Raw genomic sequence first — 23,062 nt, forward strand, 5'->3', positions numbered from 1 at the left:
CAGGATTTCCTGTGGTCTCCCACCCAAGTACTAATCAAATCTAGCCCTGCTTAGCTTTTTAAGATCACCCAAAGTCACCAAGGCAGTGCCATCTAGTTGGACATATAGTGATTTACAACATACACACACACAGTCCACAAGACCCTCACTACATTTCTTTTCCTTTCTTGCACAGATTGTTCCTACTTTTATGATACCCCTGGAAGTTGAGGATGATGCCACGAACAGGGCACAAACTGGATCACAGGTTGTCTTTAATCTCTTTCTTTGCAAGAAAGATCTAAGTTCCTCTTGTGAACAATCACAAGTCCTCTCCTTAAAATAAATCAAAACAAAATTTTCATTTTTTTTAAAGACAAGAAACAGTTATTTTTACATTTCACTGTCAAGGGTTTATGGAAAATAGAATTTGTTTAACAAGCATAACTGAGCTCAAGAGAGAATTACATGGAATTGAAAAAGACAACAGTGTCGTTATAAATGAGCTTCTGAAACCCAAGCTGACATATAGTGTAAGTATGGCATAATTTATGTAGAGAATCTAGTTCCTATGGGATTCTCTTCAACATTTGACTTAACTTATTTTAAAAAATGTACTCTAGTATTACTTAACAGGAAGAAAAACATCTTATATCTTTAGCAGGGTTCAGAGAGTTCTGTAAATGACACTTTCTTATTTTTTTCAAGAAAAACATGGCAAGATACATTGATTTGCTTTTTCTTGGCAAGTCTAGTATGGAATTGATCACTGAAGAATTCTTTTTCACAGCCTTAATTCCCCGAGTTCCTTGAGAGAGATCTGCAGCCTAAGATTTTCTTTCCTTCATTGGTTCCTCAGACACCCTTTTTTTTCTCACAATGTCAAAGAATTTTAAATTTTGTAAAAAATGTGAATTTCTACTGAAGAGGTAGATGAATTGAGCACAGGGTGAAAGACTGATAATTGTCTCACAGCAGCCCAACTGTGATGAAGTTAACATGCATCCCAGTTCCTGATTCCTACCTTTTAGGATTAATTATTATTCTTCCACAAGGAGAATTTTCCTACCATAATTCTTTAAAGAAGCAGGTAGGTTCATGAAAGAATTCTGATTGTTTATACATTCAGGACTTCTCCCTCATAAGCTAAAAGGAAATGTAAAAATGCTTGGGTTGTCATTAATGCTTTTTTCCTGTTGCTTTAGTGACTCAAAAGTATTTTTTTTAAAAAAACAAGAAAATAGACGGGGCACATTTCTGCGACTTGTCTTTTTGAACTACGTGATTATTATTCATGGAAAGCTTTTGGTTGTAGCTTCTAATCATCTTTGAAAAACATCATCTTGTTGGAGTCCTTTGTCTTCTCTGAGTTTGGTTGTTTTCTTGCAGACGTTTCATTACCAAACTAGGTAACACCATCAATGCTAGAAGAGGGTGGGGTTTGCTCTCTGCCTGCAAGCAAACAGCCAAGCTTAGAGAGCACCATCGACTCCAGAGTTCAACTCTGGGCTACATATATTCTCTTCTATTGGTACCACTCTGTTGCTATTGGTTTTACTATTATTTCATAGTTGTTCTTGTTGCTATTAGTCCACAGATGCTATTTTCTTAACATATACTGTCCAATTCCCCCCACATCTTTCAATTAGCCAGTTTCTGAATTTGTAGTTGAAGATCTCCTCCCTTTTCTGTCTGCATCCTTAACAGGAAAAAGCATCCCATTAAATGATCGGTGTTCGCTGCTCTCCTGACCACATATTCCAAGATGTTTCCTGCTGAATTTTAGGAGCTGCCTTGAGTGCTACAAACTGTGCTTCCCCCTTTCCCCTCCATAGGGGCCATTCTGTCATTTAATTAGCTAATTACAACCTGCTGACATGAATAAACCAAATATGGTGTTCAGTGAGGAATTTTTTTTTTTTGGTAGTTCATTTATTATTAACCCCCCAGTAAACACCTGATATGCTCTCCCCTTAGGGGACAGAGTGGTAATTGGTCCTACGAACACTAAGTTCTCTTACTAATCTGCCTGAACTGGAACAGAGTGTCACCATCTGTCCGTATTTACACATACACCCCCACTGTGCATGTCACATGCTGGAAAAGAAAGAGAGGAGAAAGAAGCCCCAAAGAAATCCCAAAGAAATATTCTTAATGCAGTTGGGACCAATTGCCTTTGTGTAGCACATTTTGGGCATATGTGTGCCTGCTCAGGAAAGGAGATATAGCAGGCAGCAAAAAGTGGGAAGAGGCAGGAGCCTGTTATCATACGATGACCTAGCTCTGATCACCACTCCTCCTCCTCCTCCTCCTCTTCTTCTTCTTCTTCCCCTTCTCCTCCTCCTCCTCCTCCTTCTTCTTCTTCCCCTCCTCCTCCTCCTCCTGCTCCTCCTCCCAACCTTTGAAATAAATCTGCATGGAAATTACATTTTGTTCAAGTCCTTTAGAATGTGCTACCATCTAGTGGTCATCCAGATTTTTGCAGAACAGATCTAGTAGTCCTACACCTTGCAAATTGGTAGGCACTCACACTTCCAAGGTCCACTTTGCCTTTTGAAAATAGGGTCATAAAGCTGCTTATTATCACAGCACTTATACTTAAAATTTATATGCATGGCCTTTAAGAAGGGCAAAGCAAATTCATGAAGTCGGCTTCGTACAATACATTCTGCTATGGTAGACATAAGGTTTCCTGGCTATAAAATTCCAGGTGGCAGCAGTCAGATACAGAGAAATCTCTTGTTCTCATCTCAATAGCTGTAGGAATTTTTGGAGCTCAGATCTGGTAATTGTCTTCTTTGTACATTTCAGGAGGACTCAGTTTGAAGAGCTGCCTTAGTCCTGTTGAGCCTGGATACAACATAGATTTGCATTCAACTTTTGCTGCCCCTCTGTTCTTCTCAAAGCTAAATATTTCCTGTTCCTTCCATCTACATTAACCATTACTTCATTTCTAATCTCTTGACCATCCGTGTAGTATTTCTCAAACATTGATTTTTCTGGACAAAGGCTCACAACATGGCTAATGTGTACTCCTATTTCCATTTTTCCTTTTAGTGGAATGTTGCTAGGAAGATAGCAATGTTGCTTGAAGACACACTCTTGATGGATAGCAGAGCTTGTATTACTGAGGAAAATTGATTCACATCACTCTCATGAAAAATAACTGATTTGAGGCATAGACTTCCCCAAAGGACCTCCCTGTACTGATAATGATCCAGTGTGCACAGTAAACAGAAACGAGGGCTTACAAGTTCTAATGACTCCAGAACCATCAACAAAGCAAACCGATTTCTGGTACATCTCAGTGTTCCTGTCTAGAGAGGCAAATGCATTGGTGGGAATGCATTGGCTGTGGTGTTCCCTGATACGTGGGGTAGGATGTTGGGGTATGACCTGAAGGGTAGCAGCCTGTTGCCACTTTGGATACTGGTTTTCCTCTGGCTGTCAAGTGATCTGCTGGACAAGTATTAAAATAAGGCTTCAAAACTGTTAATCTTGCAAGAAGCGTACCCAGAAGCACAAGTTTTACTTTTATTACATCTTCCTCCTGTCTCCCAAGGTGATCCCTACATACTTCTACAAAAACTCCGCTTGGCAGCTTTGTTAGGTGATGTGGCTGCACTGTGAGAGGAGTTATTCAGCCACTGCTAGTCTAATATAGGCAGATGACATCTGAACAAGACAAATGTGGTTGCACTTGAACATCTTTTCCCATCGGTGGTCTTGCCCACATGCTGCACTCCAGACATCATCTAGAGTTCATGAAATGTTCTTCATGAAGCTTTGCAGAATAATACAAACTGTAGAGCAGAGACGGACAGGCAGGATGTATGTATAGCCAACCCTCTACATCAGTGATGGGATTCAAATATTTGTACTACCGGTTCTGTGGGTATGGCTTGGTGGGCTTGGCTTGGTAGGTGTGGCTTGGTGGACGTGGCTTGGCTTGGTGAGTGTGGCTTGGTGGGTGTGGTTTGGTGGGCATGGCAGTGGAAGAATACTGTAAAATCTCCATTACCTCCCCACTCCTGGGGGAAGGTTACTGCAAAATCCACATTCCCTCCCCACCCCACTAACCTGCTTTCCAGCTCTGTTCTCCTGTGCAGGGCAACAAAAGAAGACCCAGCTGATCAGTTGGGATTCGGGAGGCAGAGAATAGATGGGGGCGGAGTCAGTCAGAGGTGGTATTTGCCAGTTCTCTGAACTACTCAAAATTTCTGCTACCGGTTTTCCAGAACTGGTTAGAACCTGCAGAATACCACCTCTGCTCTACATGCCTTGGTGTGGAGATCTTTTCAGTGGTTAAAGTTGAGCTTTTAAGGGAATACTGTATGCCTGGAACCCTTAGATCTCTGAAGTCCAAAGGTACTTGGGTCAATCTCTGATGGAAACATTTTAAAACAAGCACTCTCTCTTTCTTGCGCATTGCCTTTCTGTTACATTCAGGAAGGCCAATTTCTGAAAGCTGAGCTTAAGGTTGTTTTTGATACTGTCCCCCTTTTAAGGCATGAATTAGTTATTTTCTGCCATGCTGGGCTGTATCAATTACCAAGTTTTCAAAGAGAAGGCAGATCCATCCCTTTTGCCATGTGCCTGATAAACAGCTTGCTGCTCCAAGTCTCTTTTGATCAGGTCCAGGTGGATGACAAGCCTTCTACTTGTCTGTTGAAATAGGTGCACATTGTTGTCAGGGTGATTATATCTAATTACACCCTGGTTAATTATCAAACACAATTAAATTATAACAAAGCCACTTCAGTTTTGAGGGTGGTGTATCTTCCAGATGTCATGTTTGCTGCTTGCCACTGTCCCATTTCTAAAGGAAGGCCACCAGAGAACCTATGATAAAACATCTAATCTGGGATGGCTTGTTTGTTGGGGATTTTTTTGAGGGGGGGGGAGGGGGCTTCTCTTTATCTTTTCTATCTCTTCAGGCCACAAGGAAGCATGTTTTCTAAGACTAAAGTTTTATTAAGATCTTTAGCTATCACTAAACATTAAGATATGTAGAAGTTTCATCTACCCTGCACAGAAGGCTTGTGTACGTAGATAAATGCCACATGAAGAATGAAGACTGCCACATGATTCAATTTTTTTACAAGTATATATTTCGCTCAGTACAATTATCTGTCTTGTTTTATCACCCAAATCACCACGTTGTATTGCCCTCCAGAAGCACCAGATTACACCTTCCAGTCTTTATATCCACTCTGGCTATGGGCATTGTAAAGTAAGGTAACCTATAATCCAATGTATCTGGAAAGTATGAAGGTGGGGATGGCAGCTCCATTATAACATCTTTTTGATGTTCATTTTGCACAAGTGGGAAAGTCCTTTTAAAGTACATTTTGTAGTCTTCAGCAGATTATCATGTAGCAGTTCTGGCTATATTAGCCTCTTATGCACAATAATACTAAGCCATATTTTTAAACTAATTTTGGACAAGCCATAGTGGTCTTGTCATGCCCTTGGTAGAGTCGGACTCTGAGGGAGAGGAGGAACAGATGACAGGGAGTGAAGGTGTGGCTCCGGAGGTTGTGGAGGAGGCTGGGGAAGGGCAGAGGTTGGCTGGGCAGTCAGAGGAAGAACCAGGTCCATCCCCTCTGCATCCTAGGACATGCAGGGAGGAATGGAGAAGGGAACAACTTGGCTTACGAGAGAGGAAGCAGCCATGATCTTCCTCATTGGTTGTAGCTGGGGAGACTAGTATATAAGAGAGATGGTTAAAACACAGCATTGCCAGAAGCAAAGTGTGTTTTATTTTGGGCTGAAGTTATCTTGGTTGGTGTCCTTCCAACAGACTGTGCCTTGTTATCTCCTTGAATTTGGTAATTACTTATCCTGGTCTGTTGTGGAAATTTCGTCACTGTATTTTGTTTGGTTTTTTTATTTCACCTCTATCTGCCCATTAAGTTTGGACTGTATTGCTTTCTTTTGACGACTATTTTTGAGTACGTTTTATCTCCAACTGAGAATTATTAAACAGCAGGGCCAAGTTGGAGGCATTAAAGGACATTTATTTACGTTTTGGATTTTGTTGTTACACTCTGGGTCATCACAGGTCTGTTTCACACATAACAATCTGAATCACCATCTGGGAGCCATAAACAACCCACATTACAGCTTAGTGTTGTCTGTTATGAATCAGGCCAATGTTTTAGACCTCAAAAAATCATGGAGGTAGGTTTTGTAGTATTGGTGATGGCATGGGCACCACCACTTAATATAGTTGGGGTGTATGCTTTCTTTATTACAGAATAACAGAGTTGGAAGGGACTGTGGAGGTCTTCTAGCCCAACCCTGCTCAAGCAAGAGATCCAGCCTAAACCATTCCAGACATACTTCCAATAATGGAGTACCCACAACTTCAGAAGGTAAACCATTCCACTAATTGTTCTCACTGTCAGGAAATTTCTCCTTAGTTAGTTCTTATTTCTACATATTAACTGTTATTTATTAGAAGATTCCAGTTTACTCCAGGTAATTTGATTCCAGGTAATTAACAATAAAAATATGAAATAATCATAAATGTAAATTCAGTCTCCTTGCTCCTGCATAACACAACTAAAACAGTTAGTCAATCTCCATTTGGAAAGCAAATGCCCCTTTTAAAAAGCTGTCTTTATAACTCTCTGGGATGCCAAGAGAAAAGGAGTCCATCCACCCTCTCCCTTCTCTCTAGGGCTGTCTTGCCAGGGCAACCTCAGACAGCAAGAATTCTGAGTTACCTTCCTTATTTCTCACAATGATGGGATTCTGTGCAAACTCGCCATCTATGCTCCTACAAGGTAGACAATTGTTTGGGTAAGGCAATGGCTCATTCAACTGGTGCTAGGAGTCAACTAGCAGCTCAAATGGACTCCAGATGCTGATTAGCAAGAGGTGCAAAAGCACTGCATTAGTTCTCTTGCAAAAGTGATCTCCATCCACTAATAGTTTGTGATGTAATATATATATACAGTATATAATAATCTGTGATGTAATATAATCAGAGGTGGTATTCAGCCAATTCTGACAGGTTCTGGAGAACCGGTAGAGGAAATTTTGAGTAGTTTGGAGAACTGGTAAATACCACTTCTAGTTGGCTCCACCCCATCTCCACCCCCATATATATATAATACATAAGAGATACTACAGACAAAATCAGTAAGATACTACGCAGGCATCACATCAAGACTGCCTTCAAAACAGACAGAGAAATAGCAGCCCTCCTTAGAAACCCCAAAGATAAAATTGACCTGGAAAACCAAGGCATATATGAAGTCCCCTGTGCATCATGCCCTGCCACATACATGGGACAGATCAATAGAAGAATAAGTACCCACCTGGATGAACACAAAAATGCAGTCAAAAAGCTGGAACACACTTTCTCACCAGTCCAACACATGAAAGCCACAGGTCATAGCATCAACTTCAATGGCACCAAAACCCTAGCCACTATAGAAAATGCCAGCCACAGAATTATCAGAGAAGCCATAGAGATTGAAAAAAGACCTGAAAGCATGAAAAGAAGAGATGATTCCACCAGACTGTCAATTATTTGGAAGCCTGCACTCACAAACAAACAAAATCTCCACACCACAAGCCAGGCAAACACCTGGGCACAAACAGATCCCCCCTGATACCTCCAGCTCAAACACACCCCAACCAGGCACCCAGATGAAACCTAGCTTCCTAATAAATGATAGCTGTCTATTTTCTCAGAGCCAAGTTGCACTAAAAGCCTCCAATACAGGAACACAATGTTTCCAGCCAATCAAGACAAAAAAGCCACAAAATAGACAGAAGATATTAGAAACACCAATCAAGCAGAACACAGCAAACTCCAAGACCAATAAACACAGACCAAGACTCCCAACTAATCAGGATGAAGAAAAAACCATTCTGGCACAGCAGTAGGCGAGCCCCAAATTTAAAACAGAAATGGCTGTAAAAGTCTGACTCACAGACGAACACAATACAGAAGCCTGATGATGGCAGATGAGATTCTGCCGAAACGTTGCTACAACTTTAAAAGCACAACTATAATGATGTGGGAAAATACCTGAACAAAGCTGAATACCATACATGTAAGTACCCGTGAAAACTTAAGATATATATGTATATGTATATGTATATATATATATATATATAGTGAGGTAAGTATTTTTCCCCTAAGATGACTATCAAGAGCTTTAATCATGGAAAAATAGTGTCCCTGGAATGAATAAGAAAGCTAAGGGAAAGATGCTTGAATACCCCAGTCTGGGTTGTTTGTCCAGGAGAGGAGAGGTCTGCAATAAGCAGGTGAGGACTGTACATTATGCTACCTGTGAAAATGGCAATGAACTGGCAGGAGCCAACATTGATTTCTCATTGGTTTTGAGGGAAAGAGAGAAACAGCTTTTCTTTGCCCTTCAGATTCACAACAGGGCAAGATATTGAGCGATGGGAAAGATGCCAGGCCCGCATTAGCCGTGCATTTGGTTGGAACACAGATGTGTGTGTGTGTGTGTGTGTGTGTGTGTGTGTGTGTGTGTGTGTGTGTGTGTTGTGTAGGGGGAGGACATAAAGAGTCTAGCTAGTGATGATGCTACAGAATTAATTTTCCTCAAACGAAAATGGTCACCATAGAGAAAAGCCAAGGCAAATTACCAACGTTAATCACAGTCTCTTGCTTTTGCTTTCTTCCTCTCTCTCTTGTATGATAATTATGATAATTAGCAAGCTAACGAGCTCTGAGTAAAAACAGTTCCTGGTTCTCAATGTATAATTAATATTTACATTCATAACAAGCTTTCATTTACAGTATACTTAGGAGAGAAATCTCCTCAGAGATTAACACATTAGAAATGCAGTTCACATTCCTTCAACATTTATTATTTGGGAAGGAGAGAAATTCCCCTGACAGGCTGATTTCCAGCACTTCAAGGAAATTTGGGTATGTGCATAAATAAAAAACTTTAATATTATCATTCTTGCATCATTATCATAAGCTAAAGAAAAGGAGGCTGTTACAGTTACAGATAGTCCTTGACTTACAGCCATTAGTTTAGTGATCTTTTGAAGTTATCACACTGAAAAACGTGCCCTATAACTGGTCCTTGCACTTACGACCATCACAATATCCTCACAATCAAGGGATAAAAATTCAGATGCTTGGAAACTGGCATATAAAACAGAAGCGAAGCCAATAGGGGAAGCCAGATTCATTTAACAACTGTGTGAATCCCTTAACAAGTGCAGTGATTTACTTAACAACAAAGGCAAAATAAATTATAAAAAAGGGCATGAATTACTTAACAACTGCCTTGTTTAGCAGTGGAAATCCTAGTCCCAACTGAAGTTGAGTACTATCTGCATTTTCCCTTGTACTTACTAATGGATGATGATGTACAGTAGATTTGAAACTGGTTCACTTACCCCCATAAATGGTTTACTACACGTAGGTTTAAATAAGGTATGTTCCTCATCAACACTTATATTAGTGTAGTAATTCTAAAAAACATCTAAATGTTGAGATTTTTGAAAATGTGGGCTGTGTTTACAAAAATATAAAAAGTAATCACGATGCCCTAGGTATAATGCTTGCATTTTTTTTAAAAAAAGTTTATGTGTGGGATTCCTAGTTATTTTGCCTTTCTGCCAACAGATGGTGAAATACATCTTCACTAGAATGGATGAAAATGGATAATCAGAAATGAACGGCTTCCTGTTCTCCTTCATGAGGACTACTGCATTATCTAACAAACACAAAAATGACAAAATCAACATTAAGAAGTCCTAGATAAGAAGGAAAATAAACCCAAGACTTACAGAGTTGAAGACTGGCACATGACAAGTATAGAAAAGAGCAGGAACCATAAATAAACTTTGAAGGGACAGAATGGAAGAAAAACTGGTATAGCACAAGGACCAGTTCTGGCTGGTATACCAACCACAACCATTCCTCCAGTTAAAATTGACCTTGATTGCCTTAATATAGTGTATTCTGCATTCTCAGGTTAAATTATAGTTGGCTTTAAAAGATCAGGTACTGTATATAATGCTACTTTTTCTCAAACTGGACTGGTAACCCAAAGTTACTTACATCTCCTGGGTCTCATGTGATTCTGCTCAGACTGTAAGAAAATAGAATAAAATAGAGATGGAAGGGATCTTGGGGGCCTTGTAGTCCAGCCCTCTGCCCAAGCAGGAGACCCTATACCATTTCAGACAAGCGGCTGTCCAGTCTCTTTTTAAAAACCTCCAGTGATGAAGCACCCATGATTTCTGGAGACAAGCTGTTCCACAGATTAAATGTCCTCACTATTAGGAAGTTTCTCCTTAATGCTTTGATTAGTTTCCAACTATGGTTGCTTGTCCTGCCCTCTGGTGCTCGAGTAATTTAACCTTCTCTTCTTTGTGGCAGCCCCTCAAATATTGGAATACTGCTATCATGTCACTCCTAATTCTTTTTTTCTTAGATTAGCCAAACCCAAGTCCTGCAATTGTTGTTCATATGTTTTAGTCTTCAGGTCTTTGATAATCTTAGTTGCTCTTCTCCAAAGTCTCAACATCTTTTTTGTAGTGTGGTGACCAAAATTGCAGTATTTCAGACGTGCTCTTACTAGGGCATGGGTCGCTTTTTGGACCTCAGGGACCACCAAACTCATAATTTTAAATCCCATGGACCAGACCCTGGGAAAATCCCCCAAAAAGTCTGCAGGAAAATTCCCCACCCCGGTTTCCTACCAATCGATCATTCTTTATTTGGGATTGCAGGATACTGTCTCCAGCTCTGTTCTCCGGGGAGGGGGGGCGGAGAGAGAGAGGGACTTTTGACTTCATGCAAGGAAAGCAGCAGAAACAGCAGAAGTCTTTCTTTCTCTCCCCCAAACTCTGCCAGAAATGAGTCTTTGTGAGACTTGTCACACTGGTGCATTCTCTTGGAGCAGGATGCCTTCAGGGTCCCAAAGACTCATTTCTGGTGGAGTTTGGGGGAGAGAAAGGACTTTGCTGCTTTCCTTGCATGCAGCCAAAAGCAGAAGAAGTGGAAAGAAGCAGCCCAGTAGCCAGGCAAGGTGCGTGGAGTGAGTGGAGTAAGTCCCCCTCTCTGCCCTTTCCCCCGCTCCCCTCACTACCTCATGTTGTTCTCAATGCAAATTACGCAAGCCTTGTGTTCCTGCAGGCCATTTGAGCAGTGCAGCCTTTTGTTCCCATGCAGCCTGCTTTGCGGGGTGCTTTGGGGTGACATTTCTCTGCAGACCACCAAAATTTTCTCGCAGACCACCAGTGGTCCCCGGCCCACTGGTTGGCGACCACTCTACTAGGGCTTTATAAAGTGGTACTAATACTTCACATGATTTTGATTCTATACAAAATCACGTGAAATATTACTACTGCTTTATGAATCCCTAGTGGGACCACACCTGGAATACTGAAACTAATGAGCTAATGAGCTTTTTTTTACATTCCCCTCCTCTTTATACTCAGAGTAGCATCTACATCAGGGATCTCAAAGTCCCTGCCCGTGGGCTAGATGTGTCACGCACTGGCCACGCCCATGCATGGTTTAGTGATACATCATGTGACACCACCGTGACACCGTGAGTTTGATACCCCGATCTACATGGAAGGAACTTTTTTGGTTATTGGTTTTATCGAGTTCCTTATGTCTGCATTAGTTTTGACATTTTTTCCTTTTTCTCCCTCTCCTCATTTCAACATTTTATTGGTTTTATTGAATTAGCCTATTCTGGCTGAGGATTCCTAGGAATTGAGTACCTCTTAAAGTTGCTGGGTTTGAGAAACACTGGTCTAACTGATGCTCAGCCTTTGGATGGATCAATAATTTAAATTATATATTATGTTTCAGTTTGTGATTCTTTCTTCGTGCTAGCCTTTTAGATTGCTTTTTAAACTTTTTTTTAAAAAATAAACCAATTCCTCAAATAGATGGCTTTGGAAAAACAGATCACAAGAAAACAATACTTGAAACTTAAGAGTAAAGCAAGGTAAAATAAGAAATTGTGTGTTGCCATAAAAGTGACTAAGGAGTCAATAAAGAGATGATCCAAACAGAGAAGCCACTAATGGTTGCAGAGAGGTTATAAAGGTTGAGATGAGATATATGAAAGAAAGACAGAAAAAAAAATCTAAGTTTTTATCTAGGACTTTTGTGAGGATTTCTGGGGTGCTTGTTCTTCAACTCAGTAGCCCTTGATATGACTATTTATGACTTGGTTATGACTTTTCTTAAAGATAGGACTAAAACAAATGGGAGCCAACACTTGTTAATTTTTGTACAATGATTAAAGAGATGTTTAATTAAAGGCACCAGGTGAGAGGATGATAATATCATACAAAACAGTGCCATGCACAGTGTCCTACTGTTGTAGACAGTTTAACCAGTATGCCTCTGTGTACACAGCAGGCTGAAGAGGGAAATATTAACTAAATCACAAGAATTAGATTATTTAGTCTTATCAGCAGATGTGGAAACAGGTTATCTTTCCAAGCAAACACACCTGCTGGCCTTTGTAACACTGAAGCTATGGCATTAGAAAGTATATTGTTGTTCCTTGTTTAAACATTCCAATGAAGAAATTGGGATATATGGCATTATGTCAGCATAGGACAGGGTGCATGCTACTAGGGATGGGGTGCAAAGAAGCAAACTCTTCCACATAAAGATTAAATAGAGAAATTGATAAACTTCTCTGATGGCTGTTTATACCAGTTGGCAACATATTTATGGGAGAAGGAAGAAAATGAATATTGAAACAACAGAATGGTGGAGTGTGAATCTCACTAAAGTTGCAGCTTTTTTTTTTAATATATCAATTTTATTTCTGCTATACAATATATATTGAGACGATACATTACCCGAATTTTTGAACATCAGTTCACATCAGATTCTACCAGCATGATAAAAATGATGATAAATCGAGAGATAAAATTCTCTGAGAACCCAGATTGGAAAAGGTACCAGAAAAAGCTCTGCAATGCATAGTTCCTAGATACAGGCACCCAGTTGTTAACAGATGCTTTGTTAAGTGCATTGAAGGAAATAATAAAGTCAGGTATTGTCTCTGTAGCATTCAGTGTGAGGTTTAGACCTGTCTCAGCTCCAATTTTTTTTAAAAAGTACAAAACAGTATATTGATTTTTTTAGTGTAATCATTTATTATCCAGCTACCCATCTCAGATACCAAAAATGAAAGAGTTCTTGGAAGGCAGGATGGGGATGAATTCTGATTGAGAAATAGTCTTTTAAAGAATTATTTTGGGATTGATCTCCCATTCACCTAACAAAGCTAGAAAAATGGAGGCCAAATGAGCCAAATCATCGGATAAAAATACAGATTGGTGTTTGAATTCTCCTAAGCTAGGAATCCTTTTATCCAAAAATGACTATTAGGTTGAATGGAAATTAACTTCAAATGTAGAAGGCTCTTCATGAAATCCTAGGTCTAGAAAAGCAATTCTGCACATCTACACACTGGCAATATTTATTCGCCAACCCACAAGCCATTATTCATCACTTGAAAGATACCCTATTTTTATATATATATTTTATATATATATAGGGATGCTAGACATGCCATCAATTTAACGGCTATTGTATCTGTAATTGTTCCTTTGGTGCCTCCCCAGAGCAATGTTTATCATGTAAGGGGCGTGCATAAGCGCACTAACGTGCTGACTGTCCCTGTCCTATTGTTTCTTTTTATTTTTCTTATATGTATCCATTTCATGTATTCATAACTATGTTTATACTTGTACCTATTATCTTATAATCACTTGACAAAATAAATAAATAAAAATAAATAATTCATTTTTTAAAAAAAAAAACCACAATCAAATCTACGGTATTTCTTTACCAGTTCTGTAGCACCTTCATGCCATTTGTTGTGGGCACACCCAACATTACCCAATGCTATAGTATGATTCAGCTTCTCCAAGGATATCAAATGTTCTCCCTCATTTACTTGCCATCCTGTCAAGAACACCCATACATTTAAAAATGTGACGTCCTATTTTAAATCCTCCCCACGGCAAAGGAGAAAAGGGTTAAAATAGAAGCATTCGAATAACACTGGTTCCAATTGAATAACTATTTGATGGGTCATAGCTGTAGTGATCAGGTCTGATAAAAACAACCTGATACTTTCTTTCAATCTCATATAGATAGTCCTTGGGTTAGGATAGCAACCGGGAACGGAACTTCTATTGTTAAGTGATACAGTCATGGAGTGTAATGTCACGTAACCATATTGCTTAATATTGGCAATCATGGCAACTGCATTAACCCCAGGACCATGCAGGTCATTAAGCAGGATGAAATGAGAGCCTCAAGCCAGGAGCACGGAGGCCAGGAGACTGCTGCAGGAGAATGCATCTACAGAGTGTGGGCAAGCAAGGGGATGCTGCAAGTGCACACATGCTAGAGATCGTGGGCGAGTGCTATGAAGTATGGGAGTCCTGGGATATCATATCCTAAAGCACAATTCCTCGGGAGAAAGTGTGATGGGGGTGACTTGCAACTGTCCCTGGCAGCTTTCCTATGGATTTTGCCTATGGGAAGCTGGCAGGGAAGGTTGCAGATGGCCATTGCTATGCAAGATGCTTGCAACTTTGTAAGTGTGAGCCAGTTGCCAAGCATCTGAATTGCAATCATGTGACTATGGAGATGTTGCAATGGCCAGAACTTTGAGGATCATCGTAAGTACCTCTCGTTAAGTACCATCAGAACTTTGAAGGGTCACAGAACTGTTGATGACTACTACTATATTTGATTAGTTCATCTTTAGTTTCAATTATATGTTAGTGGCTTTCAAGCAGGTGAGAAAACTACATTATAATATCCTTATGAGTACACTTATATAAAGTAGATATAGTTCGACAATAATTAGATGAAAGGATCATCAACTTGGAAAAGGCCATGTAAGCTGAGTCTAACTTTCTATATAGTACAATGATTTTGTTTTGGCAGAGAAAGAGTGCATTATTTGAATGATGGATTCCCAGCATATTTAAGACTAGGAAGAATGCATTTGACAGGAGAATGTTTAGTCCTGCACTTTTGATATTCCCTTATTTAGAAAGCTACTTTTTCCTGGGTAAAATGGAGGTAATGTGGTTTCTAACTTTGTACTCTTGTGGTTTTATTTTCTGTTTGATTGTTGTTCTTCAGGTTGTAAAAAAAGGGAGTATATGTTGTCCTACACTGCCACCTTGTGTTTAGTTTCCTGGTAAGAAGTTAACTGTCATATTACCATAGACTTTTTTGTTTTTAATGCAGTCTTCAACTTACAAGGGCAATTGAGACCAGAATTTCCATGCAGTCATACAAGAACACTGTGCAAGAGGCACCAGTCAGAACAAGAATTCCAAAGACTGGTGTAAAAGAATTGTGAGATGTACTATGCACTATGCATATGCCCAGTACAATTCTGACTAGTCAAATTATCACAACGATAATTAAATATTAATCTGAATTCAGAATGAGTTCTGAGAAATAGGCAATAACATTTTCAAACAACAAATCAGAGAATTTTTTTAAAAATAATAATTTACAAATCACATTTGTAAATATATACTGTACGTATGTATGTATGTATGTATGTATGTATGTATGTATGTATGTATGTATGGTATTCAGCTTTGTTCGGGTATTTTCCCACGTCATTATAGTTGTGCTTTTAAAGTTGTAGCAATGTTTCGGCAGAATCTCATCTGCCATCATCAGGCTTCTGTATTGTGTTCGTCTCTGAGTCAGACTAACTGTAAAAGTCTGACTCAGAAACGAACACGATACAGAAGCCTGATGATGGCAGATGAGATTCTGCCGAAACATTGCTACAACTTTAAAAGCACAACTATAATGACGTGGGAAAATACCCGAACAAAGCTAACTATACATACATACAAACATACGTACATACATACATACATACATATTTGTATATTACTAAAACATATTTATGGTAATATATCTAATATACTTTAGTAAAAATAAAATTATATTTACAGCAGCAACAATATTGATTTTACTAATGTGGTCAAACCTATTCATTTTTCCATCAATCCATCCAGTAATCCATTGACTGTTACAAACATCCACCCACATCCTACAGAAAAAAGTGGCTTTTCTACAAATTTTATGTTTTTGCAAAGAAAATTCTTTCATACTCGCATCCACACACCACTGTATTGGAGAACGTATGCACATAGTTTTTGCAAATGTTGATCTGCAATAAATTGGGGAGAAAGGAGGAATGCCTGTTTAAGTTAAGCCTATAGAATTCTGATGAGGACTAACGGTATTCTTGGTTTCAGCTAACTGTACAAGCATCAGTTCCCTTCCTAGAAAGATTCTGATTTTTATCAATGATTTGTGTGTAAGCACTATGGTTTCATCCCATTTATTTTTTTCTGGACTTGTGTAAGTCACCAAGTTCTCAATATACTGTAAAATCAGTTTGAGGAACCTAGGAGGAAAAACAAAATGAAATTATGTCAATACATTTGATTAAAATTATTTCAAAAACTAAGTTATTTGTAAATCATTTGAAAATGCCCTACCATCATAAATCATTTATGCCATAATAAATCTGGCAAGCTTTTAACTCATTTTTGCTTTTGCTGATAGAGTAATAGACACACCCAATACAATTTTGTTGGATATTAAGTTAGAAGTTACCTCGATTCATTATAAATGAACCATCATTTGATTTTAAGTATTTGGACTAGCTTTCTATTCAAATGAGTACTTACAAAATTAAAACACAATTAAAGCTAAAAACAAATTAAATTACTGTACATTAAAACACAATTTAAGCTAAAAGCAAATTAAATTACTGTACATTAGTTAATAGTTAAATAGACTACAAAGGAAATACATCTAAGTAGATTTTATAAACAGTGAAAAAGAGAAGTCCAGTGCAACTCCACAGTTACCCAAGACAATACTTTTTCCTTGGTATTATTAGCAAAGTAATGGTCCCAAACTTCCCATAGAAGCTACATGTAGGTGTTGAAGTACATGGTTGCATAAGACAGAATCCTATGGAACACCACAGATCAGAAAAATAAGCAATCTGCAAACATGAGCCCAGACGATTAATTATAATAGGACCTTGATCACTATACAGAATGTGAAATCCTTAGTTACCCTTAACTGAGAAAACTTTACATGAATAATGAAATCCTGTGGGACAAGAAAGCTATGATGCTCCACCAACGTGTCTTAGATCAACGCTATTACTTCAAGTAGGCAAAATATTGGGTTAGGGGGTACATAGTACATTAGCTATATTCTTACATTGTCCCAGGCACCCTAATTCAGTAGCCTACACATAACAGATGACATATCTGGTTGGCAGGAATGAATTCCTACATAGCATTATCAGTCTGCCCTACTTCCCTGCTGTCTAGTCTAAGTCTGCAGTTCCATAGTTGAACGCTCCTTCTTCTTTCTGTCATCCAATCCCAAAAAGGAACAAATATTGGAAGTTTCTCAAATGGGGCAACCTTTGTATATATGTAGACTTCAACTCCCAGAATTTCCCATTCAATATGGTCAATGTTAAGCATGCTGGGAGCTGACGTCCACTTACATTTAGCTAAAAGAATTACCACTGCCTTCTTAAGTCTGCAAATGGAAAATGCGATCAGCTAGCAACTTGCCCACCGCCCTTTCAAATAGTCAGTTTGCAGTTTCTCACTGTATCTTCCCCTGCTGATTAAAATATGTGTAGGACTGCAGTTTGAAATAATGAGTGCCAAGTTCAAATACCACATAAAAAACTATGACAGCATTAAATCTGTACCATTTTATAACTTTGAAAATACCATGTTTTATATATACCATGGTTCTAAATCCAATTCAGTCCTAGCAGAATGTATATATTTTTTAAAAAAGCAGCAGCAAGAACAACAAATTAAGAAATATATTTCAAATGCAATGATATCCTTAATGTGCATCTTTAGAGACAGAATTCTTTTCAAATATAATGATATAATAATGCAAATAATTGTAAATTACTGGGAATTATCAGTTAGATGATTATAAATTAAAAAAAAAAACTAATACTAGAACATTCTGCAAAAAAATATACTCACTTTAAGTACTGTTGATATTCAAAAGTATTTTTTCTGCAAATCATATCAATGTTCGCTAGCTCCAATGTAATCAAGATTAAAACTAGTTGAAAAACTGGAGACAGAAGTTTGATACTGGACGGAAAAAAACAAGTAATTAAATATACATCTAAAAACATACACTAAAATAATATTACATGGACCCAAAATAATAAAGTGAAGAAGGGCATTTGGAAAACATATAGTATAAAAAGAGGGAGAAGGAAAGTGAATAGCAATTAGCTGGAATACTCCCTTATTTTTTAATATTTTAATCAGCTTCTCTTATTAAGCTCACATTCTGTTCCAAATTACCACAAACTTCACCATTTATTAAATCTATATCCCATTTTTCCTCCTAAGAATTTAAGGCATTACTCCTAAGAAAATCAGATTAAAATTTGTTTACCAGCTGAAGACTAGTCAGCATCAGCTAAGTGAACCTAGATTTCCCTAGCTCTATCCTGATATTCTAGTTACATTAACATACTGCTAAATTTGACTCAATTCAACAAGAACCTTTCATGACAACTAAAGGAAGATCAGATCAGTATTATAAATTTGTCCTTCTGTACAGTACAGAAATTCCTTTCTTAGTTTATTTTAAAATCACCTTCCATTAAAATTCTCCTTCTCTTTAAAGTAAGCTACTTCCCACCTTCTTCTCATGCGCAAAAAGTTAAGTCGTTGGCGCGATCTTAGTGACTTGTTTATCCACTGTTCATATCTGGTTTCACAAACTGAAATGACTTGACGCGACACATGATGGCAATGAGTGCTTATCTGGCGAAGCACCACAATGGTTTCCAGGATAGTTCGTGGAGAATAAAGGGTATGAATGTGCTTGCTACAAAGTTCAATCAACAACCTGAACAGAACAAAAGGTTGCACTAAAATTAGTTATTACTTATAGCAAATATCAGCTGTTTTCTACAAATGTACACCAAGTTATGGGTACTTCCATATTAAATAAATATTTTTCAGTACATCTCTAGTGTAACTATAAGGAATTTGGAAGTATATTTCCATTTTTGTTAAATGCAGCTTCTAATGTCATTCAAATCCAAACTGCAGGTAATTCAATTACAGGTAATAGAGACAAGCCAACTTCAGGCACAGAGCTGAAGAAGCTTCTTGGATGAGAAGTGAAATGTCTTCAAAGGAAAAAAACAGAAAGTTCAGTTGCCTCTTGAAAAAGCACTTTTGAGATAACCATGACCTGGATGACTGAGAATCTCCAGACACCTCCAGGCACTTTATAATATATGCATGCTAAACAACATAATGGTTGCATTCATATATCATATTAATTTATCCATGGTTTATTGAATAAGCCAGAACCGGCTCAATTTCCACAATGTAATGCAAAGGTCTGCATCATGATTTAAAACAAAAATGGCTGGAATGATGTATTATGCAAAACTAAAATTTTCCTTGGATATGATCCAGTAAATATCTGAATGTTGTATTATGATTTTTAACATAAACAAAACTCCAAAGCAAGGGTCTTCGAACTTGGCAAGTTTAAGACTTATGGATTTCAATTCCCAGAATTCCTGAGCTAACATGACTGGAGGAGGAATTCTGGGAGTTGAAGTCCACAAGTCTTAAAGCTGTCAAGTTTGAAAACCCTTGCTCCAAAGGATGATAAAGCATTAATAGAATAAAATGTGTTCTCATATTTGAAAAAAGGCCTGGAATATCTTATAAAACTTACTTTTCAGTTAGCAGATTGTTTACAGGATCACCTAATAGTGTAACATTCATAGTCAAATAGGGCTGCAGTTGAGACAAAATATCATTGATCATAAGAATACAGGGGGCAGTATCTTTTCCTGACCTAAAAATAAAAATAAATTGTTACAATAGAAACTCACCCAAGATTTAGTTTTCTTTAAGACATAAATAAGTATTCATTTTACTACAATAAACACTTTACATTCCAACAATCCCCATTTGATATATGGAAAACTGAGCAGAAATATTGCACTGTGAAGGCTGCACTGAGCCTTTGAATTGGCTGGGTCCATGAAATAGTGAATGAATCTGAATAAAAACTAAATTAGATTTAAGTTTTGATTTACATTGAAAAAAAAAGTCATTAATATAATTCCTCTCCAAATTTGCATTTAATCTTATTTATCTATCTTTGGGCAGTTTGATAATGTTTTATTTCATGTTCTCTGTGGAATGCAGCCAAGAGTTTCAGCGTCTTATACACACCTCAGACTGTTCACTCCTGCCCTACAACAAGGAGAATTGTTCCCTTAAAAAAAAGTTATTTCCAGATAATTTGTCTGACCGTTAGTATGTATCCCTTATAAAATAAAAGAATTCATTTAGTCCTCTCTTTCTCTGTATCTTCATTGTGCTTGGCATCTAACTGAGACACACGTATTTCTCCCAGGGTGGTATTTATTGATTTTAAAATAGCCTTCAACTCAGTCTCTAGAGAATGACTGTAGTCCAAATTGGAGTTATCTAGTGACAGACACTTGTAGCATTGAGAATAACATTTATTGCCAAATAGTGTTTCATATCTACCTGAAAGCAAACTTGTATTCTTCGCCCACCAGGAGAACAATCATGAGAATGATTGCATTTGTTAGCATTTTTATCTGATTTGAAGTTCATTCTTCCAGCAGGTCAAGATATTTCCCTTCCAGAGAAGAAATCCTTCAACATGCTGGAAGAACAAATCTTAAATCTGATAATAATGCTAGCAAATGCCATTGTTCTGAGAGGCTCAGAACACTGGTGTTCACTTGATTGTCCTGTCTGGAAGGGCAGAAATGCTGATACGGTATGCTAGGGGAATGGAGCTCAAATCTAATGGTCTATCTGCAACCTTCCCTGCTGGCTTTCCCATTGATTTTCTGGGGAAGAAGGCTCCGGAGATTGCAAATGGTGATCACATTACTGTAGGGCACTTGGCAAGCAGTCATAAATATGAACAGGTTGCTAAGAACCCTACATGTCATGGGGAGTTGGGAGAGGCTGGCACCATCTTACAATAGGTGGAAGTGTTTTTACAAGCCATAAAGACTTGTTTTGAGGCTGTTGAGTCCACTGTGACTGGTGATGATCATCAATGCAATTATCAAAAAAGTAAATTCATCAACTATTTATTTCAATCCCATGGTTATAACTCCAAGAAAGGAAGGAGGAAAAAGGTATTACCCTGAAATTTCTTGCTCTTTAAGCCCCATAGGAAAATCTGGCCAAGAGGTGATACTTTTTATGCAGTTCAGTATCTAGAAAGAAAAACAAAAATTACAGAACAACCTAACTATCCTACTTTCATTAAACTAATGATTCAAGAAATTCCCAGTGTCTCAAACATGTTGCATTGCAGGGCCTCGAAATCAGCAAAGATGTAATCAAAGCCATCTTTAGAATAAGTTAAAAGCTATTGCAATTGCTTGTTCTAATTCTGCCTTCTCTTACTAAGAAAGTTGCCTGACTACAGATCAACACATCTTCTGAAATGGAACTCACAAGCAATATAGATCTACACCTGATTAAATTTCTGTGGCTGTCTATAATTTCAATAAAACCTCAGTTGCTTTCTGTCAAATATTCACTTAACATGCTGGACTGGTACTGATGATGTTAACCTAGTTTGGATAATGAAACGTCTGCAAGAAAACAACCAAGGTCAGAGAACACTAAGGACCATTCAGGCTGGGTTGTTTTATATGTGCAAATCTCACACTTTCATCAACATGATTTAAAGCAATATTAATTAATATGTCTATTCAATTTAATAATATTCAATTTATTTTAATTGAATATTACACTGAATTCAATTTATAACATTTTATTATTTTATTCAATGTAAAGCTGCTGGTATACAGGTAAAACTCAAAAAATTAAAATATCGTGCAAAAAGTTCATTTATTTCAGTAATGCAACTTAAAAGGTGAAACTAATATGTGAGATAGACTCATTACATGCAAAGCAAAATAGTTCAAGCTGTGATTTGTCATAATTGAGATGATTATGGCTTATAGCTCATGAAAACCTCAAATCCACAATCTCAGAAAATTAGAATATTACATACAATCAATAAAACAAGGATTGTACATAGAACAATATCGGACCTCTGAAAAGTATAAGCATGCATATGTACTCAGTACTTGGTTTGGGCCCCTTTTGCAGCAATTACTGCCTCAATGCGGCATGGCATGGAAGCTATCATCCTGTGGCACTGCTGAGGTGTTATGGAAGACCAGGATGCTTCAATAGTGGCCTTCAGCTCTTCTGCATTGTTCGGTCTCATGTCTCTCATCTTTCTCTTGGCAATGCCCCATAGATTCTCTATGAGGTTCAGGTCAGGCGAGTTTGCTGGCCAATCAAGCACAGAAATCCATGGTCATTGAACCAGGTTTTGGTGCTTTTGGCAGTGTGGGCAGGTGCCAAGGCCTGCTGGAAAATGAAGTCAGCTTCCCCATAAAGCTCATCTGTGGAAGGAAGCATGAAGTGCTCCAAAATCTCCTGGTAGACGGCTGCATTGACCCTGGACTTAATGAAGCACAGTGGACCAACCCCAGCAGATGACATGGCTCCCCAAATCAACACAGACTGTGGAAACTTCACACTGGATTTCAAGCATCTTGTAGTGTGTACCTCTCCATTCTTCCTCCAGACTCTGGGTCCTTGGTTTCCAAATGAGATGCAAAAGTTGCTCTCACCAGAAAAGGGGGCCTTTGAACCACTGAGCAACAGACCGGTTCTGTTCTTCTTTAGCCCAGGTAAGACGCTTCTGATGTTTGTTGTTCAGGAGCAGCTTGGTAAGAGGAATATGACATTTGAAGCACATGTCCAGGATCTGTCTGCGTGTGGTGGCTCTTGATGCACTGACTTCAGCCTCAGTCCACTCCTTGTGAAAGTCTCCAACACTTTTGAATGGCCTTTTCCTGACAATCCTCTCCAGGCTGCGGTCATCCCTACTGCTTGTGCACCTTTTTCTTCC

At 38.3% G+C, this 23,062-nt stretch overlaps 1 protein-coding gene across 3 annotated transcripts in view; it reads right to left on the bottom strand.

Annotated features, from left to right (window-relative positions):
- Window positions 1-12,766: 12,766 nt before the first annotated feature.
- ERMARD (ER membrane associated RNA degradation) overlaps window positions 12,767-23,062 on the bottom strand; it is a 40,218-nt gene continuing 29,922 nt past the window's right edge. For all 3 annotated transcript variants that reach the window (XM_026705138.2, XM_087937910.1, XM_026705137.2), the window contains 5 exons: window positions 21,268-21,341; window positions 19,805-19,927; window positions 18,746-18,955; window positions 18,070-18,183; window positions 12,767-16,436 (listed from right to left, as the gene is read on the bottom strand). In XM_026705138.2, the coding sequence (XP_026560923.1) occupies window positions 16,232-16,436; window positions 18,070-18,183; window positions 18,746-18,955; window positions 19,805-19,927; window positions 21,268-21,341 (726 nt within the window). In that variant the 3' untranslated portion in view covers window positions 12,767-16,231. The remainder of the gene's footprint in view (window positions 16,437-18,069; window positions 18,184-18,745; window positions 18,956-19,804; window positions 19,928-21,267; window positions 21,342-23,062) is intronic.

Source organism: Pseudonaja textilis, chromosome 1 (genome assembly GCF_049901715.1).
Source record: "Pseudonaja textilis isolate UNSWEBS1 chromosome 1, rPseTex1.2, whole genome shotgun sequence".
In the NCBI taxonomy this organism is placed as follows: Eukaryota; Metazoa; Chordata; class Lepidosauria; order Squamata; family Elapidae; genus Pseudonaja; species Pseudonaja textilis.